This window comes from Phoenix dactylifera, chromosome 1, assembly GCF_009389715.1.
Source record: "Phoenix dactylifera cultivar Barhee BC4 chromosome 1, palm_55x_up_171113_PBpolish2nd_filt_p, whole genome shotgun sequence".
Lineage (NCBI taxonomy): Eukaryota > Viridiplantae > Streptophyta > Magnoliopsida > Arecales > Arecaceae > Phoenix > Phoenix dactylifera.
The window spans coordinates 12,878,092-12,903,664 of record NC_052392.1 but is presented as its reverse complement, the minus strand read 5'-3'; the positions used below and the strand labels follow the sequence as shown (position 1 = coordinate 12,903,664).

The 25,573-nt window shown below is 46.3% G+C and overlaps 1 protein-coding gene and 1 long non-coding RNA gene across 2 annotated transcripts; both read right to left on the bottom strand.

Moving 5' to 3' along the window:
• Window positions 1–1,754: 1,754 nt before the first annotated feature.
• LOC120110900 (protein YELLOW LEAF 1, choloroplastic-like) lies at window positions 1,755–24,796 on the bottom strand. The gene is made up of 5 exons (XM_039126863.1): window positions 24,697–24,796; window positions 23,598–23,680; window positions 5,812–5,963; window positions 2,535–2,610; window positions 1,755–2,372 (listed from the first exon to the last, which is right to left on the bottom strand). The coding sequence occupies exons 2-5, from the start codon at window positions 23,656–23,658 to the stop codon at window positions 2,173–2,175; spliced, it is 489 nt and encodes a 162-aa protein (XP_038982791.1). The 5' UTR covers window positions 23,659–23,680; window positions 24,697–24,796; the 3' UTR covers window positions 1,755–2,172.
• LOC120110902 lies at window positions 5,977–23,591 on the bottom strand. The gene is made up of 2 exons (XR_005512019.1): window positions 19,615–23,591; window positions 5,977–7,579 (listed from the first exon to the last, which is right to left on the bottom strand). It is a non-coding gene; the product is annotated as an uncharacterized LOC120110902 (long non-coding RNA).
• Window positions 24,797–25,573: the final 777 nt, after the last annotated feature.

Genomic DNA, 25,573 nt, shown 5'->3' with positions numbered 1-25,573 from the left:
CTTGTGGGAGTCACATGGTGGAGGCCATGTGGTGCATCTGGTGGCCTGGCAGCAGGTTTGCCTTCCCACCAGTGAGGGTGGTATAGAGGTGCAGTCCCTTCTGGAGAGGCGCGAGGCTTTCATTGCTCGGTACATAGTTCGGTTTATGTTAGAGCCACTTGGGCTCTGGAGTTAGGGGATGGCAACCAGATATGGTCGAGGGGGCTCAGAGGTGGAACGGAGTGGTCATAGAGTCTCCTTCATGTGGTGCAAGATCAGGAGGTACTTGCTAACTGCATCGGTAAACACCAGGTGGCTGATAGGCGATGGACGGAGCATCTATGTGACTGGTGATCCATGGGTGGATACCCTTCCCCCGAGGTGCTGGCCGACCATGGTTGATATTGAGGCCGTGGAGGGGCTGCGGGTGTGCGACCTCGTAGCACCAGGAGAGGCAGAGTGGGACGAGGCCAGATAATGACAGTTGTTCGTGATACACCTTGTTAAGAGGATCTGGTCCCTTCCGGTACCAAGATGTGCAGGGCCAGATGTCAGGGTTTGAGGTATCTTGTGCAGGGCCAGTGTTAGATTGGAAGATCTCTTCCATGTTATCCAGCAAGAGCACGAGCCGGGGCTAGATTGTACTTAGATCTGGAGGTTCGGGCTTCACCTGAGGGCAGCACTCTTCTTATGGAAGGTGATGTGGGACCGCCTTCCGACGAGAGCAGTGCTGAGCAGGCATGGCTTGGGGATCCCCACAGAGTGCGGGATATGCGGTGCAGAGGAGTCGGTGGACCATGTGCTATTCCAGTGAATATGGGTGAGGTCGACATGGCAGTGGATAGGGATTCTGTAGAAGGCCTGGCGTGAGAGGCTACAGCTCCTACAGGTGATGCGACAGTGGTTGGTGCGGACATGTCAGGAGGCCATCAGAGCGACTTGCACAGCGCATCAGATCTGGCTGTCAAGGAACGCTAGTACTTTCGGCGAGCGCAAAACGTTACCGAGGTTTGTTGCGGACTCCGCTCGAGTGCAGGCGACAGAGATCAGACCTACCCACTCTTCAGATAGATCTTTGACAACTCGGAACATCTAGAGTTTTCTCTCTGTTTAGGCAGCTCCTCAGATGGTGTTTTTCATCTTGGAGCCTCCACCCCCGAACTTCTTCAAGGTCAACTTCGACGGGTCGATGCTGGATGGAGGTACGCGGGACGGTGCGGGCTTTATAATACAGAGCCCGCACTTTAAAGTGGTGGCAGCGGATGGTTACCAGTTGTTCGACACATCGGTTCCGAAGACGGAGTTGCCAGCTGCCTGGGCAGGTTTTCGACATGCGTGACAAGTGTTGCAGGCCAGTTCGATCATCCTGGAGGGTGATTCAGCCATGGTTATCAAGTGAATTCCGGAAGGGCCGAGGGGCAAGAGCACGGACCACCACTCAGAGTACACCCTGTGATCAGAAGAGAAGGAGCCACCACAGACACTCCTCAAGCTTGTGTTTTTTATTTTATTAGGTATATTCGTACACGGATTGTATGAAGAACCTATCAAAATAAAATAAAATAAAAAATTTAACTACAAAAGCATGGACAGCTTATTGTAGATTGTAGTAGAACCCCTTCTTGAGCAACGGCTCCTATCATGCTGCTCATTGACCTTCCAATTTCTCATTCTTTTGTTCTGCCGTGTAGGCTCTTGCACCTCCAGATCACTGAATTCTAGGATAAATAGTATCAGTATTTGAGGACTAAAGCAGCAACAACTCATCATGGCCATTTAGGCATCCAATATCACATCCAAATAAAATATCAAACAAATAATACATATATAATTTGGAGGGCAAGATTTGATGTTGCACCATGTACAATAACAAGACAGCCCATTGTTACCAAAAGAACGCAAATAAGACGGCCCATTAGAGAATAAATGCATGTAAGGATTTTCAGTTCAAGCTGGACCTTTGCCCCCAAACCAAAACATCACCATTTATATTGCAGCTCTATTCAATGGGTCTTTTTTTTTTACTGATAGCATATTCAGTGGGTCTTCAATGCACTTTTCTGCATTAACAGATCCTAAAAATGTAGGAAATAAAATAATTTGATCGCCCTCTCTTTTTCTTCTTTTCTATTGTCTTCTTTGGCAGAAGAAATGCGTACATGTTGCAACGGCAGATTATCTTGGTTGGATCAATCATCTCCTCCTACCCTCCCTGTAGGGTCCCTCGCTCTCTTGATCCTTCAGGAAGCCAAGGAATGCAAGCAGACCAAAAAAGAAGAAACCACCTGACCAAGGATGACCTCCACCGCCGCCACCGCCACCACCACCACCGCCATCATCACGAGGTGGGAGTCCAGTACCCCCATCATCAAGCTCTGGTGATTTCTCTTTTCCTGAAATCCACAAGTATACAGTTTTTCTTGTCTGATCCAAAAATTGGTGAAAGCAAAATAATATGCCAGCAAGTTGCCATTTTACAACTTTCAGTCTTAGGTGTAGGAAAAATACATATTCCCCCTTTTATCAGTAATTTTAGAAAATTGGTTTAATATTACCTTGGATGGGAGCAAGAGTGATTGTTGATGACTGGCGTGTGACAGTCTGTGTTTGCTCTGCTGCACATCTTGCATTCTGCAGCAATAGTAATAAGAAATTTACCAATAATAGGCTCATTAAGAACAAAAATAACTTGAATGAATGTCAAGTTTTGCACACAGACATACAAGCACCAACAAGAAGAATCTTGCATTCAAAAATAACCAGAGATTGAGCCGCCGTGGTACCAAAAAAAAGAAACAGAGATACAGTGGACAGGTACGCAGAAAAAAAATGGAATCAAGATCGGTAGGTCAGATACATGAGAAGATGAAATCAACCGTGAGCCAACGGAAATTGAAAGAAACTAAATTAGCTACAAAAGCTTCGCAGAAAAAACTGTGGAAGTCACATGATTCCCACTTTTTGTCCACCAAATTGCTGATTTCAAAGTTGCACCAAGTATTCCGAAAGATGCAAAACAAGAGAATGCCGGACAAAGTAGGGAACTGACTAAAATGGCAGCAGGAAAAGCATATGACAACATTATGCAAAATAAGAGCACTACCAGCAACCAACAGTAGAAACATAACAAAGTGATCCAGCTAGCAGAGAATATCATCCAAGTTTTGCTACATCAGCAAGTCCTCCTCAAGAACATTTATTCAGAAATATAATAGCAGCAGCAATCGTACCCATAGCCATGCAACAGTCCAAAAAAAATCGATGCTAACAAGACAGCCCATCAGCAACAAGAAAACCAACAGACCATCAGTCCAGTATCAGAATCTCTTCAAATATGTAGTCTTGGGAATCTAGATTAAATATGATCCTGGTTTATATTCCCTGAAAGATTTAATTGACCATGTCCTTTAAAAGTCCAGTTGCCACAGAATAGCATTGACAAATAATTTACCATAAGAACTGGAATGGTCCAACTTCAACTGAAGCAATGTCAAGCATGGAGACACTCAAGACACTCTAATGACATCATTAAACACTTCACATCTGTCAAAAGGATTCATAAAGCATAGAGAGATCCTCGAACTGTTTCTGTTCGTATGTAAGGATAGCCAGTTGTATTCTGAACGCCCAATATCTTCTACACTAGAAGAATAGTTTGGATGGCTGAAAAAGAATCACTTGACGTGGAGAGGACCAAAGAACCATAAACAGCAGTTGACTGCAAAGAGTCTGTCCCCAGACTAAATTTACACCATTATCCACCCTAATCCTGCATAAACCAAAAACTAGCAAGAACTCTAGAAGTTCCCCATTGCTTCCCACTCAACATCCTTGTTTCTTTGAACTTAATAGCCCTTCAGTACTCAAATCCACATGCTCAGACACCAAGAATGGGTACCATCCTATGAAGTGTAGGACATAACATTTGTAAAGGCTCTCTCCCGCAGAGCCAACCCCCTAAAACCTTACATGAGGCCCATATCCATGACCTAAAGCCAATTCGCGGGGTGAGCAAAAAGCCTTTCCCTGGATCCTGGTATGAACTCACAAAAAAGCACCATCCTCTACCTCTAGTGTCCGACCCAAACCCCTCTCAACTAACTAGATTTAGCATACTTGAACACCCTAAGACTCGCATGTTTGCCATAATAATGTTAAAATTTGAAGAATAATGTCATATTCCTTAATCCTGCCTTTAGGTAAGTTTTCAAAACCAGATTGTGCATTATTTTAAGATCAGACTATGAATCAGGCTATTAAAATTTGGATTCAATGGGTCAAATTCAAAATTCTTTAGGTCTGCATGCACTTTAAAACAACTATAAAGGGACCAACCTATATAATGTGTGAACTTCTACCATGGTCTGCAGACACCACATTAACTGCTAGGGTTAAGGAAACAATTCAATTCATGGTCGTTCAAAGCAAAGCTCTCTCTCTCTCTCTCTGCTTTCTTCCAAGTGTGAGTATGTGTATCACGTCTCTCTGCTTTCTTCCAAGCATGCAGGCATGGTGCTTGCGCTGTGCCTATGTGCACATCCATGTGTTTATATGCATGCATACAGGCACATGCATGTGTCAGGTCTCTCTCAGCTTTCTTAGAAGTGTGTGTATCTTTGTGTTTTCAGGTCTCTCTTCGCTTTCTTGAAAGAGAGTATGTGTGTGTTGAAAGAGAGTATGTGTGTGTGTGTTTAAAACCAAAACTTGGCAAAACGACATTTTCCCATCCATGCTTTCTTCCAAGCGCACATGCATGGTGTATGCACACGTGTGTGTGCATGCATGCATACATATCAGGTCTTCTCCGCTTTGTTGTACGTGTGTTAAAAATCAAAACTTCAGAAAACAACATTTCCCACCTCTTTTCTTTCACATAGAAATAAATGAGAAGCAGCCAGGCTCGCTTCCACCCCAAAGAATAAAATAAAATAAAATAAAATCTAAAATAACAAAGCCAAGAACCTACTCAAGAAAATGAAAATACAAACAGAACAAGAAATAAGGAGAACTGCATTCTTTGTTTTCTGCCATTCTTCCATTACGAGAAGTTGCAAAACCTGTATATTTCCTATTTTTTCTTTGATGCCGCATCTTTCCCCTTGATACCTTGGCCTTTGACAAACTATTAATTTCTTTTCTTTCCCTGAGGTGAATCAAGAAAAATGCCTCCTATGAATTAAAAGAATGATTCCACCTACGAACAGTACCTAGCTAAACCCAAACCTACTCATTATTCCAAAACCTAGCATTGCAAATAAGCACTTCTAGATCTAATTGTTACCATCCTCTAGCTTGTAATAAAGTTCTATTTCTTTTTCTTAACTGAAAGCCATATTTTTTCATAGTCTTGCTTATGATGTTTGGAAAAGCAAATGGAACAAAGCTTACCCCCCAAACAGACCTGGAGGAAGTCCTGAGGGTTGAAGGAACTTCTCCACATGCCCTGAGGGCATTTTCGATGTGCTTTCCATGCATGCATCTACATGCCCTATTCCATAGACAGATATATATATGTTTGGTCATTCTTATTTTGAAGCACAATTAACATATTAAAAATCAGATAAGCCATCTAAAAGTTTAAATTTTGAAAATACGCCTTTAATCTTTCCATAAAACCAGATGCTTGACAAGATAGATGCATCAACAATTAGACCTTAGACAGAATTAAGGAGATTTTTATAATCAATCAAGAGAATTTAATACCAGACTTTTGAGTCATTCTGCTAATTGGCAAAAGATAACATCCTTCATGTTTATGGATAAAAATCATGGACTTTATCATGCCCAATTTATCATTTCCTTTTGACTTGAAAAAGTTATAGAATCACATACCAAGGCAGCAGCACAGATCACTGCAGTAGAGCGCAGCCTTTGAACATGCAAAATGGGTTGTCTGTTTTGAAATGGCTGAAATTTGGTGTAGGTTACTGCAATACCAGACTTGGTAAGTTGGAGCCTCTGGGCCTGCAAGATCTTTGTTTTTTCTGCATCACATGGTCATATAGTTTAATGTTAATCAACAAAGGATTAAGGGGGAAATAAAGAATATGAATATAACAGCTATTCCACAAAGAAGCAGAAAACAAGACAAAAATTATGAAACTGAGATATGAAATAATCAGCTTCAAAGATACGTTATGCCTTCTTAGCAAATCAAGGTATATGATTGTATGTTCAGTTTCAAGATGGCGTTAAATACTAATTTATCCACCCAAGTGCATTACCCAACTTCCAGCTAGTTGCAAATGCTCAGAAGTTGAATGGAATAATAAATTGGTTTAGAAATACCATGTTCTAAGGGAACACCTAAAGCATATAGGTTTTCAACAAGCATCAAACTACTTATTTGAAATCCATAAGCTCAATGCTCTCAAATTTGAAGTTGGCAAAGTTCTAGCTAATGGTTTCTTGATCTCAATAAACACGTTGTGCAAAACCAATTTCTCAATTTGTAGAGGTCTCAACCAGATGCAAAAGGCGTCCCAAGACTACTCCACAATACACAGATTTAACTTCCTTTCCCTCCATCAAAGTGGATATATACCAGCCATTAAAATTATGGGAAAAGATGACTGCAACTTTCAGAAACTATTTATGATGCTGAATTACATTTAGATTCCCAAAGTTATCATTATGTTTTCTAATAGTTCTCATTGTACATTGGGAACTCCAAGATTTGGAAATGAACCAAATAGTTCCTCCATCAGATTATACAAGATGCACCTAAATGATCAATATTACAACTTTGTCAAAGACACAGATACATTCTTTATAACACAACAAAAAAAGTTCTGACACAAACACACACTTTCTTTTTAAAGTGCTCTTCCCCTGAAACAGTGCATGCTCGTGTTTAGAATGCATTGGGTGCTCCCATTGTAGCCCTCTAGTTTCTTTTTTCAGTTATTCTTGGACTCCAAATACTATAAAACCTTCTTGTCTTTCTTCCTCCTCGCTTAACGAGCACCAAAGATGGAAAAATAACTTAATAATTGCCCTCCTACTTGTCCTTTTATGACTTCTTTTGCAGCTTGTAGCATCACATCTATGACATCTGTTATGCATACAAGCTAAAGCATGCACCCATAAAGGCACAGAAGAGAAAAATGAAAAATAATATTGAGTAAAAAAAAATTTCGATCCTCACGACTCTCTTCAGACCATCACTTAGATCTTTAAATAATTTGTTCTTTGAAAACCAAACAGAATAATTGCATTTTGTATTTTTATAGGCAAAACTCAAGTTAAGGCAAGATTGAGCATAATCAAAATTGATAAATTTTAAGCATAACAAGGTTTTGCGGAAACACTACAAACATTAAAATAGAAAAATAACCAAAAAGAGTTCCACTTTATTAGTTGGGAAGAGAAATGCAAAACTTAAGAAGGGAAAAAAGACTTTCCATAAAAGATTTTATTAAGAAAAAATGGTTATGTCGGGGAGTTTATGATAAGAAAACTGTTGTTTTTCACATAATAGTGACAGGCACGAGGAATGCAAAGGAGACACACTGGCTGCGGAAAGCTTGGAGTTCCACGTCCGTTAATAGTTGATTTTGGTGTGCATTTAAGGCATTAGAAATATGAAGAATGAGAATACCTGTTGGGGGAAAAATATAAGTCGCCACGCTTGCATGAACATCCGAGCAGACCTCCTCCGACCTGGAGCCGGCCGAGCAGACCTTCCCCAACCTGGAGCTGACCGAGCAGACCTCCAGCCTGTAAGCGGTCGAGCAGACCTCCCCCGACCTGGAAGCATCCGAGCAGCTCTACCAACCCAAAGACGCCCGACTTGCGTGCTGTGGTCACATCCCCCCGCGGCGCGACCGAAAAAACCACGCCTTGCCTTCGTCAACAATCAATGCATATGACTCCTGCAGGCATCCGGTTTACTCAACAATCAAAGCGCATGGCCCCTGCAGGCACTCAGCCTACTCAACAATTAAGGCGTATGGCTTCTGCTATCTACGGACACCAAGCCCCTCACGGCAAACCTGCATGGCTACGAATGATGGCATGACTCCACGATGACTTGAGAACTTCGGCCTAATCTCCTATAGTAACAGCATTGATTCACACGATCGAGCATTAATTTTCACTACATGTCCAATCGTACGACAGACCGTTTGCCCCGTCACATCACAGGTAACCCAGTCTCCCTCTATAAAAGGGGAACTTCTCCATTTTAAAGGGGGCTAGGAGATTGAAACTCTAAAAATTGACTACTACTGTTCATACACGTGCCCCCTCTGACTTAAGCATCGGAGGGCCGGCGCCGGAAACCCCGGCCACCGATTTCTTGCAGGTCTCCCGGAAGACGTCGCACGCCGCCGGACCGCCGCTCGCCGATTTCCACCGGAGCTCCTCCTTCCTGGCCCAGTGGTCGCCCCCGGGTCCAAATTCCAGCAACAGTTGGTGCTAGAGGAAGGGCCCGAGTCGCGGCCATGAAGCTGAGAAGCAAGGAAACTTCTAATGCCTCCCGACGTCTTCCACCTAGCCCTGGACACTCTGTCCAGAACTCACTACCTCCGGCCGATTCGACTCCTCAAGTTCGGCCGGAACAGTTTGATGCCTTGGTGCAGCAGGTTCAGGCCTTGGCTGCTGCTGTCCAAGGCCTGCAACCTAGGGGCGTCCCGACAGCACCGTTTTCTCAAGCCCCGATTCAGGCGGTGCCCCCTTTAAGTGGACCGGCCCCCCAAGGCCAAGATCTCCACGCCCGAGCATCCTCCTGGAGAGAACCCCCAGTGAGAGGTCCAGGCGACTGGCCGCAACTGTCGGAGGTCGAGTCAGTCCCAGGGCAACTTGCGCCCGAGCAGACCACCGTGGCGATCCCCCAGAGCGACGAGCTCGACAAAAAAGTCGAGAAACTAGAGCGCCAAATCGAAGCGCTCCACGGCAGGAGGGCGGGACACGAGGGCGACTTCGAGTTTACCACGAGGTCCCCTTTTTCCAACAAATCGAGGATGAGCCGATCCCGTCGAGGTTCAAGATGCCCCAAGTGAAGCCTTACAACGGCATGACCGACCCTCTCGATCACCTGGAGAGTTACCAGGCCTTGATGGCACTGCAAGGATCCTCGGAGGCCATGCTCTGCAAGGCCTTCCCGGCAACGCTTCGAGGAGCAGCTCGGCTTTGGTTCGCCGGGCTGAAAACCAACACGGTCTCCTCTTTCGAGCAGCTAGGCAGGCAGTTTGCCACCAACTTTGCTGCCAGCCGATCCCAGCGGCGGACTTCAGACTCCCTCCTCGACATAAAGCAAAAGGAGGGAGAGTCGCTCAGAGAATATCTGGACCGTTTCACTGCCGCAACTTGGGAGGTCCGCGAGCTTGACCAGTCAATAGCCATGTCGGCACTCAAGACTGGAGCTCGGTCTTACAGGTGTCTCTTCTCCATCGAGAAGAATTCCCCAGTTGACTTCACCGAGATGCTAGTCCGGGCGCGGAAGTACGCGGAAGCCGAGAAAGCCGTTGCTTCTAGACGGGGTGGGGCCGAGCAGACCTCCAAAAAGCAAAAGAGGCGTCGTGAGGAGTGCGGCCGTCCCAGAAGCCCGTCTCCGCGCCGAGCCAAGAACCCGCCTCGTCTGAAGAGTCCACCCCGGCTACGGGGACCGCTTCGACCAAGGTCCCCGCCTCGTCCGAGATCTCCACCGCGGTCCCGCATACCCAACAGGAGGTACGAAAATTACACTCCCCTTACCGCTCCTCAGACTGAGATCCTCATGGAGATCGAGGGTCGGGATTATTTTCGGCCTTCGCCCCCGATGCAGGATCCCGGGGCCTGGCGCAATCCCAAGAAATACTGCCGCTTCCATCGGGACCACGGTCATGATACGGAGGACTGCTTCCAGCTCCGGAACGAAATCGAGGCACTCATCCGCCGAGGAGTGCTTAACCGATTCGTACGGAACCGGCGTGAAGAGAAAAGGCCAGTGGAGGACGCCGAGCAGCATGGAGAGCCAAATGCTAACAAACCCATAGCTGGCATTATCAACACTATAGACAGGGGAGCCCCAGCCGGAGAGCCAGCTGAGGAAAGGCTTCTTCCAAAGCGCCCCCGCACCTCTGAAGTCATTTCTTTCTCGAATGAGGACCTAGAGGGAGTTGAAACTCCCCACGATGACGCTGTGGTCATCTCTATGGTCGTAAACAAGTTTGATGTAAAACGTATCCTGGTTGATAATGGAAGCTCGGCGAATATTTTGTACTTTGACGCCTATTCTAGAATGGGGATGACGGAGAAGCAGTTACGGAGGATGAACGCCCCGCTGGTCGGATTTACTGGAGACTCAGCTCTAGTGGAGGGCGAGATCGATCTCCTGGTCACGTTTGGGCTCGCCCTCCGAGAAAGTACCGTGAGGATGGATTTCCTCGTGGTGCGTTTGCCCTCGGCCTATAACGCCATCCTCGGACGACCAGGGCTCAACGCTCTTCGAGCCGTGGTCTCAACCTGCCACCTACTTATGCGGTTCCCCACCAGCCAAGGAGTCGGCGAAGTCCGTGGGGACCAGACGGTAGCAAGGCGATGCTACATGGCGACCCACGAGGCGAAGCAATCGGCCAAAGTGTCAACTTCGGCACCAGATGACCAGCCCTCAGCTGAAACTTTAGAGACACGGGTCGGCCCTCAGAAGAAGCGAGTCGAGCCCGGTGAGCTACTTATCCAAATTCCCTTACGAGAAAATTTTCCCGAGCTAACCGTGCAGGTCGGCTCCGGCTTGATGCTCGCAAGAGAGATCGCCTTGTCAGCTTCCTACGGACCAACATGGACATCTTCGCCTGGTCGCCCGCTGATATGCCGGGGATAAATCCGAAGGTCGCGGTCCACCGGCTCCAAACGAAGCCGACCTGCAAGCTCGTGCGGCAAAAGAAGCGGAGCGCCGCCCCGGAACGACAAAGAGCGGCGGCCGAGGAAGTCGACAAACTCCTCAAGGCCGGCTTCATCCGGGAGATATCCTATCCGGAGTGGCTCACCAATGTGGTCCTTGTCAGAAAAGCTAGCAGAAAATGGCGCATGTGCGTGGACTACACCGATCTGAACAAAGCTTGCCCGAAGGACAGCTTCCACTCCCTAGCATCGACCAGCTTGTGGACTCCATCTCGGAACATAAGCTGTTGACATTTATGGACGCCTTCTCAGGGTACAACCAGATCCGGATGGCGCCAGAAGATGAAGAAAAGACAGCCTTCATTACTGACGGGGGCACCTATTGCTACAAAGTGATGCCCTTCGGCTTAAAGAATGCTGGAGCAACTTATCAAAGCTGGTCAGCTGAATCTTTAAAGACCAAATAGGCTGAAATATGGAGGTCTATGTCGACGACATGTTGGTGAAGAGTCGAATGGCGAAGGATCATGTGGCTGTGGCTGACCTCGACGAAGCATTCACCACGCTTCGGAGATACCAGATGAAGCTCAATCCTGCAAAATGTGCATTCGGAGTCACCTCAGGCAAGTTCCTTGGCTTCGTGATTACCCAACGGGAAATTGAAGCCAATCCCAAGAAGATCCGAGCGCTCCAAGAGATGGTGCCCCTGAGGACAGTTAAAGAGGTACAGCGGCTTATTGGACGGGTCGCAGCTCTCGAAAGATTTGTTTTCCGGTCGGCCGAGCGCTGTCTCCCGTTCTTCGCGGCTCTCAAGCGGCCGAAGAACTTCTTGTGGTCGGTGGAGTGCCAGCAAGCTTTTGAAGAGCTTAAGCGTCTTCTCGCCTCTCCTCCTTTGCTCACAAAGCCTCAGCAGGGTGAGCTCCTTTATCTGTACTTGGTTGTTTCTCCGGTTGCAGTGAGCTCGGTCCTGGTCCGAAAGGAGAGCAAGCTTCAGAGACCGGTATACTACACTAGCCGGGTCATGAGGGATGCCGAGATCCGATACTCCAAGCTGAAAAAGACGGCCTTTGCCCTGGTCGTCTCAGCTCGGAGACTCCGGCCCTATTTTCAAGCTCACACGGTGGCCGTGCTGACTGACCAGCCGATAAAGCAGATCCTGCAACGATCAGATCGTGCTGGTCGAATTACAAAGTGGGCGGTTGAGCTCAGAAAATTTGACCTTGAATATCGTCCGAGGCCAGCAATTAAAGCTCAGGCGCTCGCCGACTTTATCGTGAAGTGTACTGTGCCCGACGAGCCCGAGCCCATGCCTACGGCGGAGGAGCCCTCGGAACAGCCGTGGACCTTGCATGTGGACGGCTCCTCGACCTCGGGGGGTAGCAGAGCGGGCCTCATCCTCACCAGCCCGGATGGGGTGGTTGCAGAACAACCTCTGCGCTTCGAATTCCCTGCCTCGAATAATGCGACGGAGTACGAGGCACTTATTGCCGGACTCAAGTTGGCTAAGGAGCTGAAGGTCGAGAACCTGAAGGTTTTCATCGATTCCCAACTGGTTGTAAGCCAAGTTTTGGGAGACTTCGAAGCCAGGGAGCCATCAATGCAGAAGTATCTTCAGAAAGTGCGACACCTCATCTCGACTCTGAGCTCCTTCCACATCCAACACATTGCCAGGTCGGAGAATCTCAGGGCAGACCAATTGTCGAAGTTGGCGTCCTCCCATATGAGCGAGCTCCCCAAAGCAGCAGCGCTGGAGTATCTCCAAATGCCCAGCACGGAGGAACCCGAGCCGGCCCTTTGCATTGAAGTCGAGCCGAGCTGGATGGACGAGCTCATCAGCTATCTGCAAGATGAAGTCCTCCCCAGTGATGAACGCGAGGCTCGCCGAGTCAAGCGTTTAGCCGCTCGGTACATATTGTACGAAGGCAAGCTTTATCGGAGATCTTTTATCTCTCCCCTCCTCAGATGCCTCCGCCCGACAGAGGCGGATTATGCAATGCGCGAAGTCCATGAAGGAATTTGTGAAAATCATCTGGGAGACCGAGCACTGGCACAAGATTTTGCGCCAAGGATACTGGCCGACACTCCAGAAGGATATGCTAGACTTCGTCCAGAGATGCGACCGATGCCAGAGGAACGCCAATATCCAATGCCGACCCTCGGCCCTGTTGACCTCGATAAGTTTTCCCTGGCCATTTGCCCAGTGGGGAATTGATATCCTGGGACTATTTTCCCTGGCAACCGGGCAAAGAAAATTTTTGGTCGTCTCCATCGACTATTTTACTAAATGGGTGGAAGCCGAGCCAGTCGCCCGGATCACCGAGCAGAAGATGCGGGATTTCGTCTGGAAGTCAATAATCTGCAAATTCAAACTCCCCCGCATCCTCATATCAGACAATGGCTGCCAGTTTGACAACGCTCGCTTCAGAAAGTTCTGCTCCGAGCTCGGCATCGACCACCGCTTAACCTCGGTCGCGCATCCTCAGACAAATGGAGAAACCGATGTAACGAATCGTACTATTTTGCAGGGGCTCAAAGCCAGGCTCGACCAGTCCAAGGGACAGTGGATCGAAGACCTATACAACGTCCTGTGGGCTTATCGGACTATACTCCGTGTACCCACCGGCGAAACTTCCTTCAATTTGACATATGGAACGGAAGCCATCATCCCATTGGAGATCGGGCTCCCTTCCCCAAGGGTAGAGCATTATGACGCCGACTCCAGCTCTTCGCAGCTCAGAAACAACCTGAACCTAATCGAGGAGACAAGGAAAGCCGCCCGAGTTCGCATGGCGAGGTACCAGCAAAAGACGGCGCAATACTACAACGCCAGAGTCAAAGTCAAATCCTTCAAAGTGGGGGACCTCGTCCTCAGAAGGGCTGAAGCCTCTCAGCCGACCGAGCAAGAAAAGTTGGCTCCGAATTGGGAAGGACCCTACCGGGTCGCGCGCGTCCAGCGACCCGGGGCGTACAAGCTGGAGTCTCTCGAGGGGACCCCCATTCCATGAAGCTGGAGCTCTGAAAACCTTCAGATGTATTACCAGTAGGACCCCAAGGGGTTCTCTCTGATCGGAGCATGAGTTTCACCTTTTTACAGTAATTTATCTGCAATCATCTAACCATGCTGCATTTCCCCTGATGACTAAATGTTTCGTGATTCTCAGACAACCCGGCCCGGCTCGTGCATACGACCTTGCTTGGATACTACAATTAACCAGGCAACACCGGGCGCCTTGGCCGGAAGTCCGAAGTGCCAATATCGAGCTCAGTCTCGATCTCCATTAAATACCTCGACAAAGGCTGGGATGCCCCGAGGTCGACAGTGTGTCCCCAGACCCCTCGACCTCGGAAAGCGTCGCAGGTCGATAGAGCGTGCCCAAACCCCTCGATCTCGCGTACGATCCCCCGACAATTCGGGATGCCCCGAGTGTCGACAGTGCGTACCCAGACCCCTCGACACTTCGGAAAGACGGGGTAGTACCTTCGCGGCCCTCCGTGGCGCTCAACACCAACAACGGGGTAGTACCTTCGCGGCCCCCCGTAGCGCCTCCTCGACTAAGGTCGAGATGCCCCGACAAGTCGACAGTGAGCCCGAGCTTCCTCGACCTCGGAAAGACGGGGTAGTACCTTCGCGGCCCTCCGTGGCGCTCAACACCGACAACGGGGTAGAACCTTCGCGGCCCCCCGTAGCGCCTCCTCGACTAAGGTCGAGATGCCCCGACAAGTCGACAGTGAGCCCGAGCTCCCTCGACCTCGGGATGACGGGGCAGTACCTTCGCGGCCCCCCGAAACGTTCGTGATCGACAAAGTGCTCCCGAAACGTTCGTGATTGATAAAGTGCCCCCAAAATGTTCGTGGATGACAACAAGGCAACGCCCACATGGATCTCCAACGGCAACTATTTCTCCTAGTGTGTCGGCATCCCCAGAAAGCGGACCCCGAGTAGAAGAGCATCCCCAAAAGTTCGCCGAGGAACAAAGCTGCCGACCTCGGCGTAAGACGCTCGACACCAACGGTACAAAAGGTACATTTTAATCAGTACTCGATTCATTTTTGCATCGACTGAATGCTTAAATAAAGTCCCGACCGGCGTCGGGGTGCTTCGCCGGGTCAATCACGGGTTGTCCTCATTGACCCCGCGCGCACCGCTCGTCAGTAAACCCTAGTTCGATTTATACCAACAGCTCGGCGAAATTTGATCCCGAGCTCGGGGACCTGCATCGGACCTGCACCTAGGCTTGTTTAGCTCGGAGGGGTCCGACAATCCGCTTCGGCAACTAGAGCTCCGAGCTCACGGAGGATGAAATTTGAGTCAGGTTAGCGACCAGGTTCTAGGGCTCGGCAGGATTCAGTGCCGAGCTTGAAGGCTTGACGAGCCCAAGGACCTAAGTACAGCGATATCGCTGGTCGAAGGTCCGAGCAGCGGGAACTTAGGACCCGAATTCAGGGACTTGGCAAACATGCCAAACCTAAGTCTAACTACGTAACGAACGTGGTTGAAACCGCAGAGCCCGAGTCCATGAACTCAAGTGAACCCGAAGAAACCTAGATCTACTGAGAAGCGAGACTCAAATCAATTACACAAACTTGGAAAAGGAAATTCATTTAGAAGAAAAGCCCGAGGGCTGAGTACAAAATTGAGGCTCGGCCGTATAACAGACATAAAGGCCATCCTCCTTTACAAAGATAACAAAACAAAAAAGAGAACCCTAGGGGCGAGCGCGGCGCCAGCAGCCAGGACCCCTTCAGCTCCACTGTCCTCGGTAGCTTCGGGGGCAGCTTCAAGAACTCCTGCCGGACCTTCGGCAGCGGCTGGTTCCTCCGTGGCGGTCTCGGCCCGGCCGTCCTCAGCAACCTCGGGAGCAGCCTCGGGTGCTCCCGCCGGACCTTCCTCGGCAGCGGCCTCGACCTCTTGAGCAGCTTCTTCAACCGCCCGAGCCCTCGCCTCACCGGAGTCATCTGCCTCCGACTCCTCGACCCCTGCTCCCGGTTGAAGCAGGTCGAGGTCGAAGTCGGGGCAGAGCCGTCTCAGTTGGTTGTGGAAGTCGTTGAAGCCCTGGATGAGCCCGTTCACGGCTTCCTCTTCGAGCAGGTCGCGGAACTCTTCCGATTCACAGAAGAGTTGGACGGCGTTCTGGGCCTGCTCCCGGGCCTCCTTCTCCCGAGCTTCGAGTTGCTCGGTCCTCTGCTCTGCATTCTTTATTTCCCACTCGCGGACGGCGAGCAGGGACTTTGCCTCGGACAAACGAGCCTCGGCGGCCCGCACCTCTGATCTAGTCAGAGCGTGAGCGGCCCTTTCTTCCTCGAGCTCTGCGGTCAGAATGTGGACCTCGTCCTCGGTGGCCCCCACTCTAAGCAGAAGCTCCTTCTTTTGGAGCCCGGCCTCTGCCAGCTTATTCTCGACCTCCGCCGGCTTATTCTCGGCCTCTTCTTGCGCCCGTAAACACCGACGAGCTCGTTCTTTGTAGTCCGCACCGATCGAGATCAGAGTCTCGATCTCGTGGAGGTGCTGTGAACAAGACAGAAATTCGGCCGAGAATAGAATTAGGGCATAAAAGCTAAAAGCGTAAGGAATAAATAACAGTAAACAATGAAGACTTACCCGAACAGCAAAGAGGCGAGTTGACTCCAAAAAATTGTTCAGGCTCATAGCCTAAATCTTCGCCCTATCGGCTGGAAGGAGCGCGACGCGGAAGATCTGCCACGCCGTCTCAACATTCTCGAGGGCTGAGTCGCCCTCGAACACCGTCCATTCCGGAATGTAGGGCCGCCTTTCTTGTTGGCCCTCGTCCTCCGGTGGGTCAGGGAGGCCGGGCCTTATCGCCTTCGGCGAGGGCGGCCTCACGACCCCTCGACTGCTGCCCGGCTCGGATGCCGGGTGCTCGGGTCGGACAAGCGGCCGACCAGGGACCTGCGAGATTGGCGCCGGGCATGCGAGCGCCATAGTTTCTCCTACCGAGCTCCTGGGCTCGGAGCTCGAGCCCCCCCTCCGAGCAGCTTCGGAGGGCTCAACTCGGGGAGCGCTCTTCTCGGCGGCCCCATCAGCCGAGACCTTTGCCTTCTTCTTTGGCTCGGGCAGGCCCCCTTCGAGCTTGGCCGCCCTCTTTCAGAACCGAGCGTACAAAGCTCCGCTCTTGGTCACCATCCTCGCGATGTCTGCAAGGACGAGCAAGATAAATCAGTAAAATATTATGAACAAAAAGAAAAAGAAAGGAAACCTTTTTACTACTACCCTTACCCTGAGGACGCGCCGAGCTCAGACCGACATTGACTAGAGCGTCCTCGCTCACGAGGCCGCTCAGAAGAATACCATCCCCGAGGCCACGAACGGCGTTAAGGATCCCCTGCTCGCGCGTGGAAAGCCTGGGGAGTTTGTTGGCGGTCTTGAATCGGCTCTGCCTCCACCTAAGGTCGAACCCCCACGTCCGCTCGGAACCCAAAAAGAAAAACTTTTTCTTCCAATCGTGAATGGACGTCGGAGCACCCTGGAAGAGCGGCCGGCCCGCCCGAAGGGCGATATAGAGCCACTCCCCATCTCCCGGACTGGACTTCAACATGAAGAGCCGCCGGAAGACATTCACGGAAGTCGGGATCCCGTATGCCATGCACAAGGACAGAAACCCGATAATCGTCCTCCATGCGTTCGGAGCAAGTTGCGCCGGGACGAGTTGGTACTCCCCGAGCAACTCGTTCACGAATCCATGGAAGGGAAACCGTAGGCCGGCCCAGAGTGCCTCCAAATACACTCCGATCCGACCTACCGGGGGGTTCGTTACCCGATCCCCCAACCCAGCGGGTTCCAAACGGAACCCTCGCCGAGGAAAAAACCATTCCTCGGCCATCTCAACCTCTACCTCACTCATTGTGGACCTGATTTCATCCGGACCAAGACCCATTAGGAAAAGAAAAGAGAGAGAGAAGGGGAGAAAGAAGGGGTTCCGAGCAAACGAAGAGGACACCTTTGGGAGTTCGCCGGAGGTAATGGAGGATCCGCCGCTTCGGACTGGGAAGGAGATAGGAAGAAGATGGGAAGGAGACGGAGGATGACAATGGGAAAGAAATCAGAGACAACCAAGTAGGGATTTATATATAAATCCCTCTGATGGCCCAGATCTGCGAAGCGGAGCACTGCTTCCCGTCCGGATCATGACACGTGTCAACCCTGAAAATTAAAGTGCCGCATTCAATTTGAGCTGACGCTTCGAATATGGAAGCGCCTCGTCGGATCGTGTGGCCCCATCATGAGCCCACGATGCCGACTGACTGATAAAGAACTGACACAAGGGGGAAAAGAGGAGTGAAACCATTCGACGGAGTTGGAAAGGACTTCGCTAATCATAATAAGGTTGGTCTCACCTTCGTTGGGGGACTCGAACAATGAGATCGCTGATGCCGACCACCTTCTCTGTAGCCAGGAGCCGTTGACGTTTTCCCATAATTATTCGTAGACCTCTTTGGGATAAAAAATCTCTTTTGTGCAATTCCAAATGTGAAGTAAGTCTACGTATCTTACTGGTGAAACTTAATACTTGAAATTCAACAGAACCCTTGTTTTCTTCTTTTTCTTCTTGTGAAATAACTGAGATGAATGAATTTTTGATCATAAAAGAATTTTTCTATCTTTTTTCCCATGGATTTATTTTACTTTACCGAATCGATCAGGAAAAATAAAAATAATAATCTTTATGCCAGTTATTTTAATCTAGTACACACAAAAATTTGGATTTTTTCCTATTATTTTACTTGAAATAAAAATAATGATTTTTTTCCTATTTCGCTTCGAAAAACGAAAAGGTACCCCTCTGATGGAACGTTTCCGAAAAAGGAGACGCTGCCCATTAAAAGCGCCTTGAAGCGCGCGATAATTCAAAATTCCCCTAATCCATATTAACACAGCCAAAACTACTTCCCGCGCTCGAGTCTGCGAGCAGCTCGAGCTCGAAAGTCGGGGGTAGTGTTGGGGGAAAAATATAAGTCGCCACGTTTGCATGAACATCCGACCTGGAGCCGGCCGAGCAGACCTCCTCCGACCTGGAGCCGGCCGAGCAGACCTCCTCCGACCTGGAGCCGGCCGAGCAGACCTCCCCCGACCTGGAGCTGACTGAGCAGACCTCCGGCCTGTAAGCGGTCGAGCAGACCTCCCCCGACCTAGAAGCATCCGAGCAGCTCTACCAACCCAAAGACGCCCGACTTGCGCGCTGTGGTCACATCCCCCCGCGGCGCGACCGAAAAAACCACGCCTTACCTTCGTCAACAATCACTGCATATGACTCCTGCAAGCATCCGGTTTACTCAACAATCAAAGCGCATGGCCCCTGCAGGCACTCAGCCTACTCAACAATTAAGGCGTATGGCTTCTGTTGTCTACGGACACCAAGCCCCTCACGGCAAACCTGCGTGGCTACGAATGATGGCATGACTCCACGATGACTTGAGAACTTCGGCCTAATCTCCTACAGTAACAGCATTGATTCACACGATCGAGCATTAATTTCCACTACATGTCCAATCGTACGACAGACCGTTTGCCCCGTCACATCACAGGTAATCCAGCCTCTCTCTATAAAAGGGGAACTTCTCCATTTTAAGGGGGGCTGGAAGATTGAAACTCTAAAAATTGACTACTACTGTTCATACACGTGCCCCCTCTGACTTAAGCATCGGAGGGCCGACGCCGGAAACCCCAGCCACCGGTTTCTTGCAGGTCTTCCGGAGGACGTCGCACGCCGCCGGACCGCCGCTTGCCGATTTCCACCAGAGCTCCTCCTTCCTGGCCCAGTGGTCGCCCCCGGGTCGAAATTCCAGCAACAATACCCATTAAGAAGTCCAACACCACCGAGCAGAGTTATTCCATGGTACAGCAACAGCTAGGTTTTGTAAAATAAGCATTCATCAAGTAACGAGAAACCAAGTGCTAAACTGTTTGAAATTAGGAGGTAAACCAAGTGCTGACTAAGAATACCTATTGAAAGCGCACAAATGCTGAGAAAAAAACAAGTTTCCCAATATGTCGCTCTACTAGAGGAGGCGTAAGTTCCTCTTCAATGGTCAGAGGGTACCATAACATTCTTACCAAGTTTTCTTACAAAACTCACCTATCAATGATCTGATAAGAAAACTTCGGTGTGTGCGGTCAAAGTATTTATGCGCTTTAATCGGTAAGACTAATGACCAAACTGGAGTGAATTATGCCTTTAATACAGTACACGCACCATGTAGCACAGAGCTGATAACTGGAATGCATTGGCATGAAAAGAAGCACCAGTCTATAAAAAGATTCAAGACTGGGAAGCTATGATATATGATTTTTTTAAAAAAATAAAATGCAAACAAAAATAAGTTTTTGCTTATTTTTAGGAAAATAAGATCATAAATTATTCAAAAGTAATTTATCACACTAAATAATGTTTAACATGTGTTCCACAGTGCCAAGTAATTTATCACACTAAATCAAGATACGCCATCTTGGTACCAGGCCTCGTACCGGTGTCACCCCGCCACTATATCGGTAAGTCTGGTATGGAGGCTGGTTCAATGTACCGAGTATCGGTTTACCTCATGTACCATGTACCTGTACTAAATCGGTATGGTACAGTATGCTCTTTACCATCTAGTTCGGTACGGTATGGTACCATACGCTAAATCATGTTGCATGATTGTGTTGGCAGATTAACAAACACATTGTAGCATTTCGTGCATTAGAAGTATCATGGGAAGATCACGTACACAAAGTATTGTTGGAAACTTATAAATTATAAGTTGTCTCAATTTCGAACCATTGGTCTAATGTAGACTAACAAGTTTGTTATTGCCATGTTGGGTTGATAGTTTAGAACCTCGATTGGTTTTTGAAAATAAGTTCAATGGGAAGAGTTCAAAACTATTTTGAACAAGAACAAAGCTGTTAGCACAGATTTTAAAACTGAAATGCATACAATCTTGTACTGCAAATGTGCTATAAATTGGTATGACATAAGACATCATAGATGGCAAATAGGTACTTTCTCCATATCATATCAAAAACCCATCGTATGATACATCTTGCATACACGAAGTAATACATCAGAGCACTTTAATCATCAGTCAAGACAACTTTAATAAATGAATACAATTTCACAAAAGCTTCCTTGCTTTATCATTAGATGCCTACTCAATAATGTAAGAAAAACTTGTCCTTCTCTCCTTTAATTTTTTTTTCTTTTTATTCCAAATCGACAGCAAAGAATAGTGTTTCCTGGCATTTAATTGTAAAAAAACTTCTAACATCTACAGATAAATTCTTGTTTTGCTAATATTTATACAAGCCACTAAGAAATCATTTTGTTGTAGAATAAGCCTGTGAGATTCCAGCCATATTCATCCATTTGGGCTTCAAAATATAAGAAGTATAGGACTATTCTATGAATCAAGTTAGGCAGTAACTGCATGGAGTGCCATATAAATTGACAATCCATGTAATTGATCATCTTAAAGAAAAAAAAATAACAATTACAATCAAATCTCTTCCCAAATATTCATTTTTAGCTTTACGAGTCATCATCTTCCAGTTGTTCCTACGAGGCCACCTCCAATGTTTATGAGCTATAATCCTTCTCACAACTGTCATCCATGCAAGACAAGGTCGTCTCGTCTTCTTTGTAGATATCCTTGGACAAGTATTCAAGCACTTTTCTTACTAGACTCCTAAGACCATGGTTGCACATGCATACTATTTGCTCAATCAGTTCTCCATTATTTATACATTTCTTTTCGGTGCAACTCCTACATTTCCTCTTATGCACACATTGCTTATTCTATCCTTGTTTCATCATATATCCATCTCAATGAAAACACTTTTATCATAATTATCTTGCTTACTCAAACCCTCTTTGCTGCAGATGCTTATGAACCATAAAACATTTGAAGACTTGAGTTTTGGTTTTAAGACTTTTTGTCATGTCACTAAGAAGTGTGTCAACTAGATATTGCCCCAGGAAGCCTCTCAGAACTTCATCCAACCAACTCTAGTTTTATTTGATTTCTCCATCTCTCCATTCTTTAGAATAAATAAATTAAAGATAATGAAACTGACCATACTGGGGTATCTCTTGGGCAATAATTTTGTCTGAAGCCTCAGCTTCATTTATGTTCCCATCAAAAATTACATTCCCCATATTTTGTTTTTTCTGTACTAACTTTTAGGTCTTTACGTTAAAAAGTTATCTAGCATAACTCTAGCAAGTATCAATTAATATTGTTCTCTTCTGATCAGTAAACCCTGTCGTAGTCTGCAAATATCATTCACCACAGCTAATCTTCCTAAACATTAGCAGTATGTTCCCTTGTAACTGGTATCTAGAGACGTAGGTTCAGCACTGAAGCTTACTGTAAACCCAACATTCTTGAAACTACACATGCCTCACAACAACTACTACTGATATTTCTTATCGTCTCAGCATACATGTCAGCAATTATAGCATGCTGATTATGCATATATCCTTTTCTCTATTGCAGATCAAATTACTTCTCTCAGTACCATATTCATATTCTTCTCTCAGAAGTCAGAACTGACCTCTAGAAGATGGAACAAGGCTCAATGATTGTAGCAATGGTTATGGTTATTTAAATTGCTTTAACAATTAAAACCTCCAATATACCAATAAATTCAAAGCCATACACTGTAAAGGTTGGCTTGAATTATTAAATGAAGATTCTTCTATCCAAAAAAGTTTCCTCCTATTTTAATAGTGCAATTCAATAGACCTGTCTGTCCGCTTCAACCATCATGGTAGCATTGCTCATCAAGACCTTATTTAAGAACCTAGTGTGATGCTTTGTTTTATTTCCAAAGAGCAGCCATATCCACCTATCTTCTGCTTTTGCTTTTCTTTTTATTTAACTTCAAAAAGAACATTTGTTCCTTCTCTAATTTAATTATCATGTATTAGATTAGCTTTTCTTTGGTGGGTTTGAAAACTAGATTTCAAGGACTCACTCCATCACCTAGAGAAATGCTTAATTCCTGGCCAAAGAGAGTTGTAACATCACCAATTATATTTTTACTTATTCCTTGCTTAATTATCTTTCACTGAAAGTGGAGCCTCATTTGGTTAGTTCAAACACTTGATTTCAACCAAGCATTAGTTTCAGTTTCAGTAGCTTCACACAATGGTTTTGACAATTTTGTCCCAAAGGTAATTGGGGTAAAAGGCCCAAAAGAGAAAAGGGAATCTCTCACGCACATGACAAGCCAAAAAAATGAATAAGATCATTTTGGAAGTGCGGTACTATTAAGGGCCTCTTAATTTATCATTTAAAGGCTTCACACTGAAACATCCAATAAGTCACAATTTTTAAAAATAAATAGTCAAAGATCATGTTTCATGTCATCATAGAGTATACATTTATTGTATTTTAGTTAATGACAATTTCAATGTTCATGACAAACTAATACCATAAACTAACAAGGAACAGAAGTTGTATGTATCCATCGGAGAATAATCACCACAAACTAACCAAGGAATTCTTAGGCACATCACATCCAAAAAAATGCTTACAATGTTCAAACACCTAATTGACGTTCACATCATCCTAGAGATCTTTTTTCACCTCACAAAGTGGTATGAATCGCTTGTTTAAGTATGTGAATCACCTTTGCATCTTGCATGCATAAGATCTTCATTTAAATATGTTACAGATCTCCTAAGGGGCACAAATAACAAATTGAACAAGGAAACCTACATATATCCATGTTGAGTTCAGAATTATTCTATGTCCAATCAATAATTAGTCATCTTAGACATTGTAAAATTAAGTACCTGGCAATCTGTTAAATGAAATTGTGAGTGTAGGTACTGTTCCAGCTGTTAGAGACATCATGCCAAGAAATGAAAGGGAAAACCTACATATTAGAATTTTCCATTAGGACTTCCATTACACATATGAAGAGAAAGAATGAAAAAATTTCCAAGACAAAATTTAATATAGGCACTAAATAGTTAAGCGAACATATGAGAAAGTTACTTATTCTGTTGGTTCAAGCCAAATTTATCATCCATTCACTTCTGATCAAAACCCATGGGAACAAATTGTGCACATTTTTTAAAACGCATGACTTACAGATACTTGTAATTTGTGAGGATATCACAAAAGAGGGAATTATCTGTTTCACAAATAAAAACAATCTGTAGAAAAACTGGACCAAATTAAACCTAAAGTAAAAGCAACAATATTACAAGGAGAACCAATTTATCATTTTCAAGATTAGAAAAACCTTGAGGAAAAATGTCAGGAAAAAAAGAACAACAACAATATAATGAAAAAAGAACATTGCACGTGTCAGTCAAATAAAAATACATCGTGTTACAACAGCAATGAGCAGTTATGAAAGAAAGCATATAATGACCATGGGTGTGTCCTCGAAATAGATAAAAACTGCAAATCTTGGAAATTTAGCAAAGCATGTCCTCAGAAATAAAAAAAACTTTTAAAAAAAAGAAGAAAAATCACTGCCCCCAAAACCCAGCCCATAAATCACCAATCCTAGATAATTAATTCCAAGAAACTCGAAAAAGATCCGATCTTTTTACACCCACGTCATGAAAAGGAAAAAAAAACCTAAAAAAAGAACCTGTCTGGAAATTAAAATTTCAAGAACCGATCAGGAAACGAACGTTAACCATCAACCGGACGATTTCTGGAAATTCTTTCACATTCGACACTACGTCCCCATAACAGCAATCCAATGAAAACACTCTTTGATCTCAACGAAAAAGACGAGAGACGGAAAAGGATAACATTTTCTTTCTAATTGAGGACAAGATAAGCGGAGATGAAAAGATCTATCAGAGAAACGTGAAGGAATAATCCAAGCAAGAATCGGAGAGAGAGAGAGAGAGGTGGAGAAAACTCGATAACCTTCCTTGCGGTCCGATGCCTCCAAAGTGGGCGAAGGATCCAGATAGCCCGGCGCGAGGGGAAGAGCATGTTTTCGAGAGAGAAACTGGATTAAAATAGCTTTAGAAGTAGGCCGGGCCGCAAGGTCTATTAGTAAACCGACTTTGTTAACCGGGCTGGCGCCTGGCGATCAAGACAGAAACCGGTTCACGTAGTGGGTCACGCTGCCCAGGCCCAGTATATATATATTGGGCTAGCCCGGATGACCTTGAAAGTCTTCATCAATTTTAATAGGATTGAGCTCTTGGCTTGAAGGCTTTCAATATTTTACTATTGTTGATGTTTGCATTCCATGAATGTGGGATGAGGTTGCTGTTTCCAATTATAACATGTAATGCAACGATAGTTGAAGCAATTGACCTCGAAAATAAATGGTAAATGCATGTGATGGGTCACATTTACCACTGTGTGGTGCTTTTTGTCCTTTTTAATTAACTGATATTTATCTCGTAGGTATAACTGTTTCCCAGATTTTTGGATTGAAATCAGGATACCAAGCAAATGGTGGCATGAGGAAATTTGCGCAGCATACCACCGGCCTGTGGCCGGAATTTGAAGAAGATAGGATCGGATTCAACTATTTTGAATTCAACTTTTGAGGCAACGAAATGCTACTTAAATTTATTGTAGATTTACCTTAAAAACTAGAGTAAAATAAAGAAAAAAATAATATAAAAATGATTTCATTATTTTGAGAAGGATCTCTTGCTCTCATTACAATTTTTTTTAATACCTTTTTCGTCTTTTCATGTGGTTACAAGCAGTGGTCAATTATTTTCCACCCACTCATTTTATTGTTTCTAACCGATTATATTTTAAAATTTGTCTTGAATCTATC

Bases quoted from the DNA above. Each gene is read 5' to 3' on its own strand.
- LOC120110900 (XM_039126863.1), bottom strand. From the start codon at position 23,658: ATGATGTCTCTAACAGCTGGAACAGTACCTACACTCACAATTTCATTT. The intron at 5,964-23,597 runs GTACTTAATTTT...CATGTGATGCAG, and splicing joins TTCATTTAACAGATTGCCAG to AAAAAACAAAGATCTTGCAG. The intron at 2,373-2,534 runs GTAATATTAAAC...TGTGGATTTCAG, and splicing joins CACTCTTGCTCCCATCCAAG to GAAAAGAGAAATCACCAGAG.